Source organism: Girardinichthys multiradiatus, chromosome X (assembly GCF_021462225.1).
Source record: "Girardinichthys multiradiatus isolate DD_20200921_A chromosome X, DD_fGirMul_XY1, whole genome shotgun sequence".
Classification (NCBI taxonomy): Eukaryota; Metazoa; Chordata; class Actinopteri; order Cyprinodontiformes; family Goodeidae; genus Girardinichthys; species Girardinichthys multiradiatus.
Window position 1 is genome coordinate 18,312,417 of NC_061817.1, and position 15,395 is coordinate 18,327,811.

Sequence of the window (15,395 nt, forward strand, 5' to 3'; positions counted from 1 at the left end):
TGTTGGAAGCCTCAAATTAAAGAGGCTAAAACTTGTGAGAGTTTTAAAATGGATTATGGTGATTATGACTCGTACACATGTCTTTGCTTATGTATGCATAAAAAGTACATGTATCAAGTAGAGACATTTTATTTCATTAAGTTAACCCAATTATTTTGTGTTGACGCTTCTAAAAATAATTTGCTGCGTTTGCAGATTGTACATATCTAGGTACTGTTGAACAGTGTGGTGAAGCAACCCTCAAGGTGTCAAAAGGGGCTGCATGAATATGAGCTGAAAGAAGAATAGAATAGAATAGAATAGAATAGAATAGAATAGAATAGAATAGAATAGAATAGAATAGAATAGAAATAGAAATAGCCTTTAAGGTCCCTCAGTGGGGAAATTCAGGTGTACCAGCATCAGTCACAGATAAATGAAAGCATACATTTTCACACAAAGGTAAGCATACAATATTAAAAAATAATCTGAAATAAGAGACTGAAAAAAGAGAAAAGGAAGAGGACAATCAAGTATTTTTATTTTTTCAAGCTGTTTTTTGGATTTACCAATTTAGATAATGAGGAGACGATTTCATATGAGCTAAAAGACCTATCGAATCGTTTTGGGGATTGATAGTTCCTAAAATAAAATAAAAACTATATTGTCATATCACAAAAACAAGTTCTAAGAAAAATAATGCATTTTCCCAAATTTTATTGTTAAGGAAAATCAGCCACTGCAAACTTTCCCAGCACTCGTAATAAGTTAAACCAGGGTTTTGAAAAATAATTAAAGTTCAAAAGTACCTTCCAAGTATTCCAACTATTTAAGAACTATCATTGAGAAGTCAGAGGAAGCGTTGGAGTGACTGGTGTTTCTGACTCCGTGGAAAACTGATTAACACAGTACTGATCCTCCCCTACCTGTTGCTGCACACGGACGGTGGCTAAAACAAGGTTGCTACAATACACATTTTTCTAATTTATAAAACAGACTAATTTAACTGTGAGGCAACTCTGCTTCAGAGCTCCAGATGGCAAGCTATGAGTAGCATCTCTGTTATGGTTTAGTCAAGGTTTATCTTGCCATCTCAGCTTGGCTGTATCCAGTGGTTATGAATTGTGTTCGATACACAATTGAATTGTGCTGTATACACAAATGTTTGTGTTTTTCTTCTCCCGACATGCTCCTTAACTCCAGTTCCATCAGCACGTGGTTCGAGAGGATTAGCATCATGGTGATCCTGCTCAACTGCGTGACGCTTGGCATGTACCAGCCCTGCGAGAACATTGACTGTACCTCGGACCGTTGTCAGGTCCTCCAGGTAAGGTGGACCTTTGTGTGTGAATGACGACGTGTAATCACACTGAGGGAAACATAGAACAAACATCCAATTATAGAGAACGCACTCCTCGTCTTGTTGACATTCTTTAAGCTATGATGAAAAAACACACTTTGGATAGATTTTTTTACCTCCTGGAATGTTTATATTTTTTCATCCTCTGAGGAGGGAATTGGGGATATGTTTGTGTTAAGAAAGTCTTACATAGCAGCATTGTGATTTTGTCACCTGTTGAGGAGGAACGGCATTTGAGACTCCGCTTGTGAATGTTCACAAATGCGGTATGTGGCATTTGAGAACATTTATTTGAGAACAAGAGTTACCTGCAGGCTTTTTCTAATGCTTCTGCAATGTATTCTTCAAATGACAAACTAACTATTATAATTGTTTAGTCTTTTTTATATTTCATAAAATCTTGATCATTCACCAATGATCAAAACTAAAAGAAAGAGTTTGGAGTCATATGATCAATGATATTTTAAATCATCATTCACAAATTAATGACTTGTTCTATCAGGAGCATGTACACACTTGCAGTAATATTGGTTGTTTATGCTCAAATGCTGAGGCGGTTCTACCATGAATAGTGCCCGGGGCCAGTCCCTCCTTCTGCCGCCCTCCAACTAATGAGAAAGCAGGAAATCATAAAACATTTGGAGTAGTAATAAAATGCTGTACAGTCTTGCTCAAGCATTAAATAATCTCCAGACTGTCATGGTGAAACTGACATAAGTTATTTTTCTTTGTCTAGTCCACCCACTTTTCCAAGGCCTCCATGAGAAAATTTCTTTATGGCCCAGATCCTACACCTAGACTGCCACAGTGAATATGACATGTTTTGATTGAGACCTGGTTATTGTTCATATTGCCTGTAATTCTGCGGGTGAAGAAAGGGAGTTTAATTTTGTTATTTAAAAGTCTCTTAAAACATTATTCAGTTTTTTTGAAGAATCCAACTTCACTGAACCATTATACCAAACTATCTATTGCTCTGAATAATGTCTAATAGCATGTGCGCTCAGAGTTAACTAAACTGAGGCAACAGATTTCCCCAACCTCTGTTTTTGTTTAAACACCTGACTCTTCCTAGGCTCCCTAGATCCCAGATATCACCAGCTGAAGTGAAGAAAACAGCAGGCTAGCTTCTTAATTATAATTGCACACATGAGAAATAGTTAATGTCATTCTTATTGTGACAGTCTTCTGTTTCTGTATGCTTCATCAATGCTGGTTTACATGACTACAAAATGTTACCAGCAATCAAAGACACCAACAAGTTGCGTTTGATTCCTATTGGACACATGCATAAAATGGAGCACATATTCTGAATTGTATTTTATTGCAGGTTGCTGCAATTCTGCCATTGTATCAATAAGCCATGTTGGGCTTAGGAGGGCAATGTGTTATTGCCAGCTGGCGGAGAAATCAGGGTGTACCTCTGGGACTGTAATTGTTTTTCAGTGAAGGCTCAATTTCAGCGGCGACACAGACGACCTAATTCTGCCTTCGGCTGCAGATTTCTAATGTCCACTGGAACTAAAAACATTTTTGCTGTGACCTGCATAGAAACAGTATTATTAGTATATTTATTTTACTCCTCTTTTTGTTAACATTACCCTGTCCACCAAACACTCTTCATGTTTTGATCTGTCAGAAGCATACTGTCTCCCATGGTAGGGGTCCTGTTCTGGTAGCTGCTAATTGCAAATGGAGACATTTTAGTGACAGAGCTTAGATAGTTACTATGGCCTTAAAACGTATCTCTGTCCCTCTACAACATTTATTAGCCCAGCATGTGCTCACATTTTATTTTCAAGGTCTTGACTGGAATACTAACAAGTGAGAGTCAAAGACCTCATTTGGCTAAAAGCCTGGTAGAGGTGTAGACTTTTGTCAATACACATAAATAGGATATGGATGGATCTAGTTTGATAATTACTGTCATAATTACTTACTTTGTAGTGGTGCAACAATAAAGTCAATGAACTCTAAATGTGTAAACCCACTTTGGCATTTGCAGCAAACACATTCCCCCCACCAACATGAGAAATGAGATTGCCTTTTTTGACAGTTTTCTGCAAATTTTTATTTGTACTGTCCTAAATTTGCTATTGATTAACAAAAATGTTGATCAATATTAGAATGATTTACCACAAAATACGTGGCAATATTAGTAAAATATAAGTTATATTTTTATCTTTTCTGCAAATATTAAATATTTTCTGGAAGGAGATCAGACATGATTTTTCATGTTTGAAACATTAAAAATCTCATCTAAAGGTTATTGTGATCTATATAAAATGTATTCCTGATGTCTGTTTAAAAAAAGGTTTTAATTTTGCTTTGACTACAATGGATCATTGTAAACCTTTTCACCTATTTTCTAAAACATATCCTAAATAATTCAATTAAAAAACAAACAAAAAATTACATAGGGAAAAAAAAAAAAACAGGTTTTGTGTTTGAAAACATTTTGAGTTTTACATGCAACTTATTTGCCTCTTTTCGCTTAAACCATAGTTTAGAGGAGAAAAACAAAATGTTCAAAAGGATTAAGGAACAAAGTCAGTCAGAAGAAGGGTGCAAGAAATGTACATAATTTTGTATAAACCATGGTACTGTGAAGATAGTCAACAGTAATTTGTGATGTCATGCAACAAAAGTGACATTACAATAATTTGACATTTCTCCAAAACTGATTGAAAGATTTAATGGATACTGGTCAGGGAGTCTGCCAAGAGTACTGGTTTTGTTTTTCCTGTTACAATAATTTCCTGTGTTCTCCATATTTTTGGATCTAATGAAAATTGAGAGACAGAAGCCTTTTATCCCAAAGAAAACATCCAAAACAAGCTTAAATTACCTAAAACCCTATGGATTAACATGCAGTGGTCTGATGAAACCAAACTTTTGGATCATAGTTCCAAGGAATATCTAAATCAGCACAAAGTAAACTCAAATGAACATCCTACCCACGATGAAACACATTGGTGGCATCTTCATACTCTGGGGTTAATCCTCAGCATTACCTGAGGTTTAAAATGGTTGAATATTTTATCAGTCCCAAATTCCAGTCAGTTTTGACCCAACACTTAAGGATTACATTGATTCACAGTTAGTCTAAGTTTAAATGAATATCAACAAACAAGCAGTTAAGAATTAAAGTTTTTGATGAGCCATCCACCATTCAGAAAAAAAAAGCCTGATTATAATGAGCCTGATTGGAGAACTTTTGCAGGTATAGTGCGCATGTTTTTCCAGATCAATTAAGGGTGTACCGAGGTTATTTAATTCAAATATGTTCAAAATACTTGCAAAGAGAAATGAAATGTGGTAGTAATTCAAACTATAAAAACATTTATTTAGTTATTATAGATATAGGTTATGACTAAAAGCAGAAGGATTTCCTGTAGTGACCTGTATTACAGTGGATCTGAAAAAGCCTATGACTAAAGACACTTTGTTCTTGCATTACTGTCTCATTAGGAGAGGACTAAGGTTTGTGCATTACATTCTTCATTTTATGAAGCATCGTTCTTTGGAAAGTCATCTTTAAAGGGTTGAGCGTTCACCAGAACAGTCAATAGCTTTGACGTTGCTATCCCAACAAATGATGTCAGAAGGGATTTCACTCTCCACAACATACTTATAGAAGATCTCCAGAAACTTGCTGCAAACACTTAACACATTACACAGCTTCACTGTTACATCTCCTGTCTGTTGTCCAGTTAAACAGTGAGATTTTTCCACTCCCCCACTAGCTCCACCTCTTCTCCAATGATGGAAATGGTGTTTAACATGCTCCTTTTTCTCTTGAAATCTACAGTCATTTCCTGTGTTTTGTTCAAATTCAAGATGAGATGATTACAGGTTTCTTTTTATTTTACCTCACATGTTTTTCTGTGGATTTGTAAAGGATACATGGCACATTAGAGGTTTTGAACAAATTTTTACATTACAAAACTCCAAATTTTAGCAGGAGTGTGCACACTTTGCACTTAATTTAATTATGAGTCAGAGTAGTTTAGTTTGATTTATGTAGAATATCAAGTAAGTCATAAAATACAGAAAATATGAACCACACCAAGCAACCAGATAAACATATACTTGAAAATATCTGAGAAATATACAGAAAAGTAACAAGCTGATTTAAAAAAAAAAAAAGAACACAACAAGAGAGTGTATCCCCTTAAATTATTAAAATAAAAAAAACAGACCAGAGACAACTTCACCAGATACAGCATTTCTTCTCCTGCCCTATATGCCTATGAGTATGAAGTGAGTATTTATCCTGCAGGTACCTTTGATCATTTTGGCAGTCACTTGTAAAGTAAGACACACATAACATAATTTTTATTTTTAAACCATTCACCATCACAATCTTGATGACCCACTTACCATGTCCTTTCCTCCTGGCAAATAAGTTGCACAATGACAGCATATAAAGCAGCTTCCACACCAGCTCATACATCAAATCATGAGGGCCCATCGCAAGACACCCTCGCCCTCTTTACAAATCATGCAGATGATGGAACCTGATAGGGTGACTGAAGAGAAAGCTGGCACCAGTGACAAATAACTATGATGAATTCATTCCCCTTCCTCTCATCGCAGTAAGGGATGAGGATCTGACTGTTGTAGCCACTGTCAGATTACATGTGAAGCGTGCAGGCTGCATTATTTATGAAAACATCATTTAAACAGCATGTAGGACAGAGTGCCAGGTCGGAATTGCTGGTTGATAATGAGATGATGCATCTTATTTTCACTTTAGCTGTGTTTGTCAAGGTGTGAGGTTGGGTTGGGTTGGACCGAAATGCAGACAAACGTCCGGAAGCAGCATTGTGCAAGCAGAGGGAAATACAACTTGAGGGACAGAGCAAGGAAACCTGGACTAAATGACAAATCCTGGCATTAACCAATATGAAGGAAACAGAACAAACATAAACACTACATGACTGACAGCAACTAAGGATCTGACAGTAAGGAAATAAACATGAGACTAGACAAGGAGAACTACACTAAAATAACAAACCTGGGGAAACACATACAAGAACCTAGGCAGAGAAAAACATAAATGAGCATTACTAAACAGAAGCCACAAGAGAAGGATCTAACTAAAAAGGTAAACACACACCAAGAGCAGAATAAAGGAAGATAACAGATCTAAGAATAAAACTAAAAACGCAGTTAATGGAGTAGAACCTAGAAAATAAAACACCAGAAACAAGGACCCAAGAATTAACTATACTTAGTAACACAGAAATACCTGATTAAATGTAAACAAATAACAAACCAAAATTCCACATCGTGTCAGTGTTTGCATGAATGCATTCATTTATGCACAAATTTGTACTATTCTACTTTTATCACTTCTAAACGGGGTTTTGTTCTTTAAAGAAATTTAAAATTTTATATATTCTTTCTTGTTTTGGAAGAAACTTATTTACTGTGGATTTTTCTGTTTGACTTCTCTGAGTCAAACACAACCAAAATAAAATTTTCATAAAGAAATGTGTTGTACCATGAAAAAATGCTCAGAATTTAAGTTGTTTTAAAACTCAATTTGTTATGTTGCTAATAATTGGTGAGTGGAAATAAAATGTTATAAAGTATTTTTCCTTCTCTCCCTATCCCAGCTTTTTTGATATCCTACAGGCTTTTGTTGAGTGGGTATGTTGTCTTTTTCTTCACTCTGACTAAAACTGCACTGCATTATTGAAACTCTTCCAGAACTTGGATCTTTTTGCAGAGTCTTACCAAATATGTGCATATGTTTGCACAAGTTTGAGAGTTCCTCCACTGTTTGCATAAAACTTTCATAGGATAGTCATTACAGTTCAATATCTTGGTAGGAGGAGATCCAGGTCATGGATGTAGACAGCCTAGTAGCAGCACCGGCCACCGATCCATGTACAAGTGGCCATCATAAAGCAGTGTGAAGTAAAACTGGACACAATGGCCTTATGCCAAGAATGCAACCTCATCCTTCCAACTCTGGACTGGCAGCACTCCACATAATTTACTGCAACACTCTTCGTGGCACTGGTGCTATGCTAATGGCGTCTTGCCTAACACTGGCTATTACAAAAAGGATCTCACCAACTAGCTCCAGCAAACAGTCTACAATCTGTATGTCAATAAATATAGGGCCATGTTCAGGTCCCTTCCTCTGAGTGATGAGTATCTACTGAAGTATAAGGGTCCCAGCAGGGTAGATCACAGACAGCTTCAAACTAAAGGAAACTGGAGGAAGTTTTGAGTTGCTCAATCTGCAATTTAATTGCCAAAGATATTTGTCATGTGTAAAAAAAAAAAAACACAAAAAAAAAAAAAACTGCGGCATTGATCTTAGCAATCAGAACTGAGGAGGACAAAGAGGAGAGGGAAAAGCTTAATAAACATAAATTGTGAGAAAACAATTCTCATAGGATCTATTCTGCTGCTGTTACAGTGGGGATTTATCATTTTGTGTTGTTGTTAGAAAGGAATCTTGCATCACAAAAGGAAAAATCAAAGAATGACTAAAAAGTTGTATTCAGAAATAAAGAACTATTTTGTTTTACAAAACTCTAAAAGTTAATGTCCTCAGTCTGCAAACCAAGGAAACATTCATTTACTGTATCCTCTTTTAGCAATACTGATTAAATTAAAATTAAATATTGTAAATCCTAGTTGTACAGAGAAGACATTAAAAATTACCTTTAAACTTATGTTTATTATCTTAAAATTAAAAAGACCTATGTTTGCTGCATGCTAGAAAATGTACACCTTCTCTAAGCACTTATTTTACATATTTTATTTATTTATGCTCATATTTAGACCATAAAAATCCCTTTAATTTCCTTTTAACATACCTTTTGAAAAATTAATTTATCAAATACAATGCATGCATTTTTCTCAGAATGGATGGCTGACAAATTGCTTTTCACCAAGCAGCAATGGGTCTATTTAAATGTTCAGCCCTTGAGAAACACTGTGTCAAGCAGTACTAGTTTGAATAATGCTGTGCAGGGATATGTAACAAGGCAGTAAATGCAGTCATTCAGCCCAGGGCAAAGCACAAGGAAGATTGTGTTCCATAAATACAGTGGGCTCTTTAGTTAGTCATCTGAACATAATAACGGAACCAGGACAAGGCAGGAATATGTTCAAATCTGTCTCAATTTATCTTTTACTATTTTTCCTCCTTCATCTTTTTTTTTTGTTGTAGTTTTACTTGTGTCTCTCTTTTGTTTTAATTTCCTCTTTTGTACTTTTGTTCAAATCAAACAGAAAACTGTTTGATTTTATATTTTTAGGGATGCCAACCATAATCTCAGTGCTTGCCAGCATACAAATATGAACCAGATATTATTAAAAGTGAATCTGATTCCCACAATATCCAACAAGGCATATGAACTTTAAGACACATCACCCATCAGTTTGTGTGTTATTGAATGAAAATCTGTGGTGTTTCATGGGGCAGTTCTTTTAGAAAATAAGCAACCTGACAGCTTCTGTGAAACTGCTGCACTTGAAGTGTTAAATGTTCCATTGAATGGAGGAAAAAGAGCAGTAGTGGGTTGTTTTGAAGAGATGAAACTGATAGAGTTGAAGAAATAAAATGACTGGCAAGAAGTGAACTTATCTTTCACAATGTCTTTTACGTTGTAGCCTCTCAGAATTCATGGTCTCAGTGGAAAATAAAAAGCTATTAGCTCAAGCTGATTAATGTTTCACTTAAGGTGTCTTTAGTAAAATTTAAATAGAATTTGGTTTTCTTTTACTCGCTTGCCTCATTTTTTTATTTCCCTTCACAGGCCTTTGATGCATTTATCTACATCTTCTTTGCACTGGAGATGGTGGTAAAGATGGTGGCTCTCGGGATCTTTGGCCGTCGCTGTTACCTGGGAGATACCTGGAACAGGTTGGACTTTTTCATCGTCATGGCTGGGTGAGCAACTGTTTCAGAAAGCAATAATCATATTCATAGCACCTAAACTGGGTTAACAGTGAATCTGTTAGGCTCAAAACCTTCCTCAATCATGTGTTTGTCATTTATTAGTGTCATTAACTTGCAATTATCCATCCATCTACTCTTCTTAACCTGTTTCACCAATGGTTGCAGGGGATAAAGTTAAGCTAATCCAAGCTGACACTGAGCATGAGCAAGAGAGCCCACAGTGTAATTATATTATGTTATTGTAATAGCTGACTCAATTTGTTCACTTCAAATGCTGTGCTCATTTACTTACAGTGCTACATAAAAATATTCAACTACAACTAATTACAACGTAATGTTCTGGGGTTTTTGTGACTGGCTAACACATAGCCGTGCTTATAAATATAAGGAAAAGAATACATCATTTATGGAAGTTCTTACAAATAAAAATCTGAAACTGCATTGTGAGCATTTCTGTTTAAACCCATTTACTATGATACTCCCTAAGTCCAGTACAACCAACTGCCTTCAGAAGATGCACAATCAGTGAAAGAAGAAAATCCATCTGAGAATCTGTAGCAGACTTACAACAAATAGGGGGCGGAGGGGTTGTTTGTTTTGTTTTTTGTAAAGAAAAAAAATTTAAAATATAATTTTCCTTACAACTTACAAATATGTACAGCATTGTGTATGCATATGCCAAAATCCAAATGAAATACATTGAAGTTTGTGGTTGTGATGGAACAAAATGGGAAAAAGTTTAATGGTACTAAATACTTTTCCTACCACCTTATTCATCTGGCAGTCAAGCTCAACATCTAATTGTAGAACAAATAGTCAAACTAAAAGCAACCCTAGCAGTTGAACCAAATGCTAAGTTTGGTATTTATACACATTGTCCATTTATCACGCTGTAACTGTCTTTCAAATGAACAGCTGGAAAGCGTTGTATTTTGGTTTAGAAACAGTTAAATCATAATCAGCTCTTATGCAAAACTGGGCATAAAACTACAAGACATTAGATTTTCCTTGAACTTCTCAGAAAGTCTGAGTGTGGATTGCCATATATGCTAGCTCTTTCGCTCTTAAACATCAAAGGAATTAGGCTGACTCCCCTTGGGGAGTTTCTACCTGACTACCCAAACTCAGTGCTCTAACTGTCTTCTCCAGGTAAGCTACTGATTGCTCATACACACAACACAAAGTCCATTGTCAAGTTAAATGAGCTAACCTTTTAACGGCTTAAAAAACTATATATATTCCCATTTTGTAATCAGGACAAGGTTGCCTTTTCACAAGACTTGGAAGTTTTTATGCATGAAAATGTGAGAATATTGAATTTATTTTGGAAAAAACATCAATAACTTGTTATTTTTGGGGCAAAAATGATCAAGGGATGATTAAATGTAAAAAAAAGCTTTTTAGTAACATGTTACACCTAATTATACACAGGACTTACATTACTACACAGAGCAGCATTGTATAAAAAAGCAGGTGGCAAGAACACACACATCCATAGTCATATGATGTTTTTGCATAAGATTAACTTGTTCTTCCCAAGAGTTAATTGCTGTTTCCATGGGAGACTGATGCATGGACACACACACACACACACACACACACACACACACACACACACACACAGAGAGAGAGAGAGAGAGAAAGAAAGCACATCTGCTCAAACACCTGCTTTGATCCAAGTGAAATGAGACGCTCAGACACAGGTAATAAAGCAAGTCTGGGTAGGTGTGTGTGTATTAGTCATGATGCAGAACAACAATCTGTTGGCACAGTGGAGTGGGACTAGAGATACACCCTGTCCTTAGCCGCCAGTGAAAAAATAAATCGTTTTCAGTTATTTGGTAAGCATATTAATAGAGGGAGATTACAGTTTTGGGATTATTTCAGATAATAGTCACAATCTATGATGTGTGTTTTTGTATATGGGTTGAAAAGACAGAGATTATGCCTGGTAAATTAGCAGGAAAACAACAACAGTGTCAGGGTTTGTGTAGCGGAGTACCCCAGAATGCAGACGAGCAGGCAGCATGACGGTAAGTGAAATGATTTAATTAACAAAAACCTACTCCAGTGGTGACGGCAAAAACAAACATGGGCAGGCTGGCAAAACAGGCTTGGCATGATCAAAAAGACAAGACATGAACAGAGACGGTGATCCAAAATGTTTCTGCGCGGAATGAACAGAACAGATGTGTATATATGGAGCAAGAACCAAGTGAAACTGAGGAGACGAGGAGACTGAATGCTAGGTGCAGGTGAACCAAATGAAGATGATTGAAGACAGGAGAGAACAAACGTGGCTGGAGCAAAACAGAGACTCTTGAATACAAACTTAAAGACAACTAGTAAACCATGAAACTATAGCATAACCAGATCCAAAAAACCTAACTTGACAAAACATGAACTAGAAGACAAAAACTAAAGCATGACCAGGACGATAACAGAAGCATGATTCAAAACCTAATAATAAGAAGAAGAAGAACCCAAAAACACCCACAAATCATGACAAACAGAACTCCAGACTTTCTAGGCAAGCTGAAGGGACATTCATCTTTATTTGACCTAAATCCCTTTATCCCAACTGGATGTGCAGAGCCTCTCTATGTGACTGTATGTGTGCATATGTGTTTAAGGCGTGGTATTGGTATCTTAAGTTTCTACCTGAATATGGATTTCGGTGAACACCTTAGTATTTCTCCTGAGTAACTGTATGTTAGATCAGAGTCAAAGCTAATTTATAGGGCATGTCCAGCATTGCCAGACCAAATTATTGTGGACATTCTATTATGAGCTCTGTCTTTTTTTGCTTCCCATAGGCTTCACCTCACTGTTTTATAGTCCTTCTCCAGCCTTTCTGTATATCTGGCTCATCATCCCCACTTCAGATAATATTCAGTCTGTCATCCAAATAGACATGTAGTCTATTTTATTTTGTCTTAAGTGACTTTTTTTCATATCACCCTAATCTGCTGCAAATAAAATCTTACTCTTCCTGGTTTCTGCTCTAAAATCAGATTAATCTATTTTACTCATGTTCTGCCTCACTTTCCATATTTGATATGCCTACCTGAAATAGGTGAAAACAAGAATAACGAGGAAAAAAATAGGCCAAACAGACTTTGGCTTTAATTGCATTAGAGATCTGGAGGCAACTAGTCACATCTCTTCAAATATATGTTTGAACAAATTACTTGTAAGATAATAAAAGCTTAAGAATTTGCCTTGGTATTGATGGTGAACTACAAAACTTCAGTTAAATAATTTAACGAACAGTTTAACAGTTTTAGTGTTTTGCTGTTCTGATATTTTTTAGCATATGGGCATGAGGAGAAAGGAAGAGGTAAGGAAGAGGAAAAACTAATGACTTGAATAGAATTTGAAAGAAATCACTTTATCAAAAAAAAGATGGTTAAAACTTTTCAGAAAAACATGATTTTATCCCATGGGAAAGGGAAAAGGAAAAAAGAACATATCATCAATTTGAAAGTTAAAACAACACATTTTTGTGTCTTTAATATCAAATCTTTGTTAGTGTCCTTCATGTTAAAGTAATTTTTTTAAGTCCTCTTTCTGGGGTTGCCCTTAATCTCCCCTGAATCCTTCTTTATAAACCAGCACACACACCCAAACACACACACATGCACAACGCCTGTCACATAAAAGCTAGTGAGAATAAAGGTATTGCAAAAAAAGCAATGTGAGAAACAGAGAACAGTCATGAAAAGGACGCTTGGGGCAGTCCACTAATTACCTTTCCAAGCACACCGATGTGATTGATGTGCACAGGGAAAAACACCTTAATAGAATAGACACATATAAAAACACAATGCATTGCAAAGATAAAAAGATAAGCATTGATGATATGCATCTAGCATCCATGTTTTTGAACTGTGGGGGGAAACCGGAGTACTCCATTAAAAGCTGAATGTGTACAGGAATAAGATCATGAAAAAATATCATAATCACAATTGTTTTTGTCAAAAGTGACATCACAGGTATTTAACTAAATTACTCATTAAGTTTGGAAACATAGTATTCATTGTACTTATGAGTATAAGAGAATGAAAGCTGTCTATAACCTAACAAAATGTAACATAACCCTGTTATTTGTAAATTACATAGTTTTCCTCATTGTTTTGAGCCAAAATTTCAATTAATATGCATTTTGTATTAAATATACAGCCCAACATGACATTCAAAGAAAACTGTAAAAAAGATTGAATCATATATTAATCAAGCGTATTTGTGTATAGGCTGCAATCATTCTGTAAATTGCAACACTTTGTATCAAAGACAAATTTCTCCAAGATACTCAAAATATTGTATTTAATAGTTTATAACCATATCATATTGTACTGCATATACTGCATTCCTTACATCTCGTCACACCGTATCTTGTCATATTGTATCATATTTTATCAGAGTAATTCATTTTAACAAAACAACACAGTAGACTGCATCAAATATCAAATTCTATTGCATAATACGACATCACTTCATAGCATATTACATCACCTTGTACCATATACCATCACATTGGTTTGTATTGTATCATATTATACCTCATGGTACTGTGTTGTATCATATCTTTTCCCATTTGGTCTAAAGAGCTCATGATTAATCCATCACTGTAATGAAGTCAAGCAACATAAAGTTATTTATCAAGTGTGGCTGTGTTCTAGTTTTACTAGTCTCAAACATTTTCTATATTTTTAAACCTTTTAGTTGTCTGTTTATTGTCCCTATGACGTATAGTTAAGCAAGGCATGTTTGTTTGTGCAGCATCTAACACACAGGGTAAATTGAGGTGCTTTACAAGATATATAAAAGAACAGAGATAAAATAATCTTATTAAAAACCCAAAATGCATCAGAAGAACAACAGCAAAACGTTGAGCATCACATTAACAGAACGTAACGCTAAATACAAAAGGACAAACAAAAACGAACTGCTCTAGTAAACTGTAAGGTTTTGTTTTGTGATTTAACAAACCAACCATGTGAGAAGGTCTCTGACGATATGTGGGGTCTAAATGGTTCATACCTGATCACCAACTCTGAAATGTATTAATGTTTGAAAAATTCAAAGCATTATAGACCATTAACAATATTTATGAATACATCCTTTCACAAACAGGAAGCCAGTACAGTGATTTAAGGACTTGTGTGATGTGACGTATTCTCCTGGTTGTTGTCAGGACTCTGGCTGCAACATTTTGAAAGAGCTGCAGCTGCCTGGTTGCTTTTTTTAACCTACTCAAAGTAAAAGGATGCACAAGTTTTTCTCTGTGTAATCTTGATGTTTATTCTGGCAATGTGTTAAGGGGATGGTAGATTGCTTTAGTAATTAACTTTCTGTTGTTAAAGTTGAAGTCTGACTCCTTAATGACTTTTTTCTGCTTGCTCTCTTGCCTTATCAACTTGAGTTTTATGCTGATCTCTAACCTTGCTTTTGTTAGACCAAAAGCAATTATTTAGTTTTTTATTTTTTCATATTAAGCTGGAGGGAATTCTGACCTACCCATTCCTGGATATTATGGGAACGCTAACTCAGACACTGTAGTTGACTATGGCCAAGAGGTGACAAATAATATTTTATGACCTCAGGATAGATATTGTAAGAGATCTCTTATCTAAGCCAGAGGGATCACGTAGAAGTTAGTTAAAAATGGCTCGGAAATTGAGCCTTGCGGAACCCCACGTTGTCTTTATTAAATATTTTTGTGAGGCATATTCTTTAGAAATGGTGAAGATTGCATAGTCTTGCATGGAGTTAATAGACCTAGCTGATTAAATCTGGCCACCAAAACAACTCTTGTGCTTTTCTTCATACTTTGACATTTTCATCAAGTTTCTCTGTGGCATTTCTCCTCTTTTGAATGAAACAGTGAGAGAAAATTAACATCTCTGCAAAAGAAAAACAATCTTCAAACATAGGCCTGCATCAGCTTTGGGAGCAAAAGGACTAGGACTATTGATGCAAGTTCAGAGATAAACTGTTATACTACTGCATTTTAGCCTGCTTTGCCATGTGGATAAACCTACACGGTTCTGTTAAAGCAAGTAATCTTTCATAAGTGACTGTGAAGGGCAAATAGAAAATACTTGCCTATGGCATCAATAAAGT

The 15,395-nt window shown here is 35.7% G+C and overlaps 1 protein-coding gene across 1 annotated transcript in view; it reads left to right on the plus strand.

The window, feature by feature from the left end:
* Positions 1-1,165: 1,165 nt before the first annotated feature.
* The window catches only part of LOC124863112 (voltage-dependent T-type calcium channel subunit alpha-1I-like), a 127,298-nt gene continuing 113,068 nt past the window's right edge, over positions 1,166-15,395 (plus strand). The window contains exons 1-2 of the mRNA XM_047357361.1: positions 1,166-1,306; positions 9,127-9,260. Of these exons, the coding sequence (XP_047213317.1) occupies positions 1,166-1,306; positions 9,127-9,260 (275 nt within the window). The remainder of the gene's footprint in view (positions 1,307-9,126; positions 9,261-15,395) is intronic.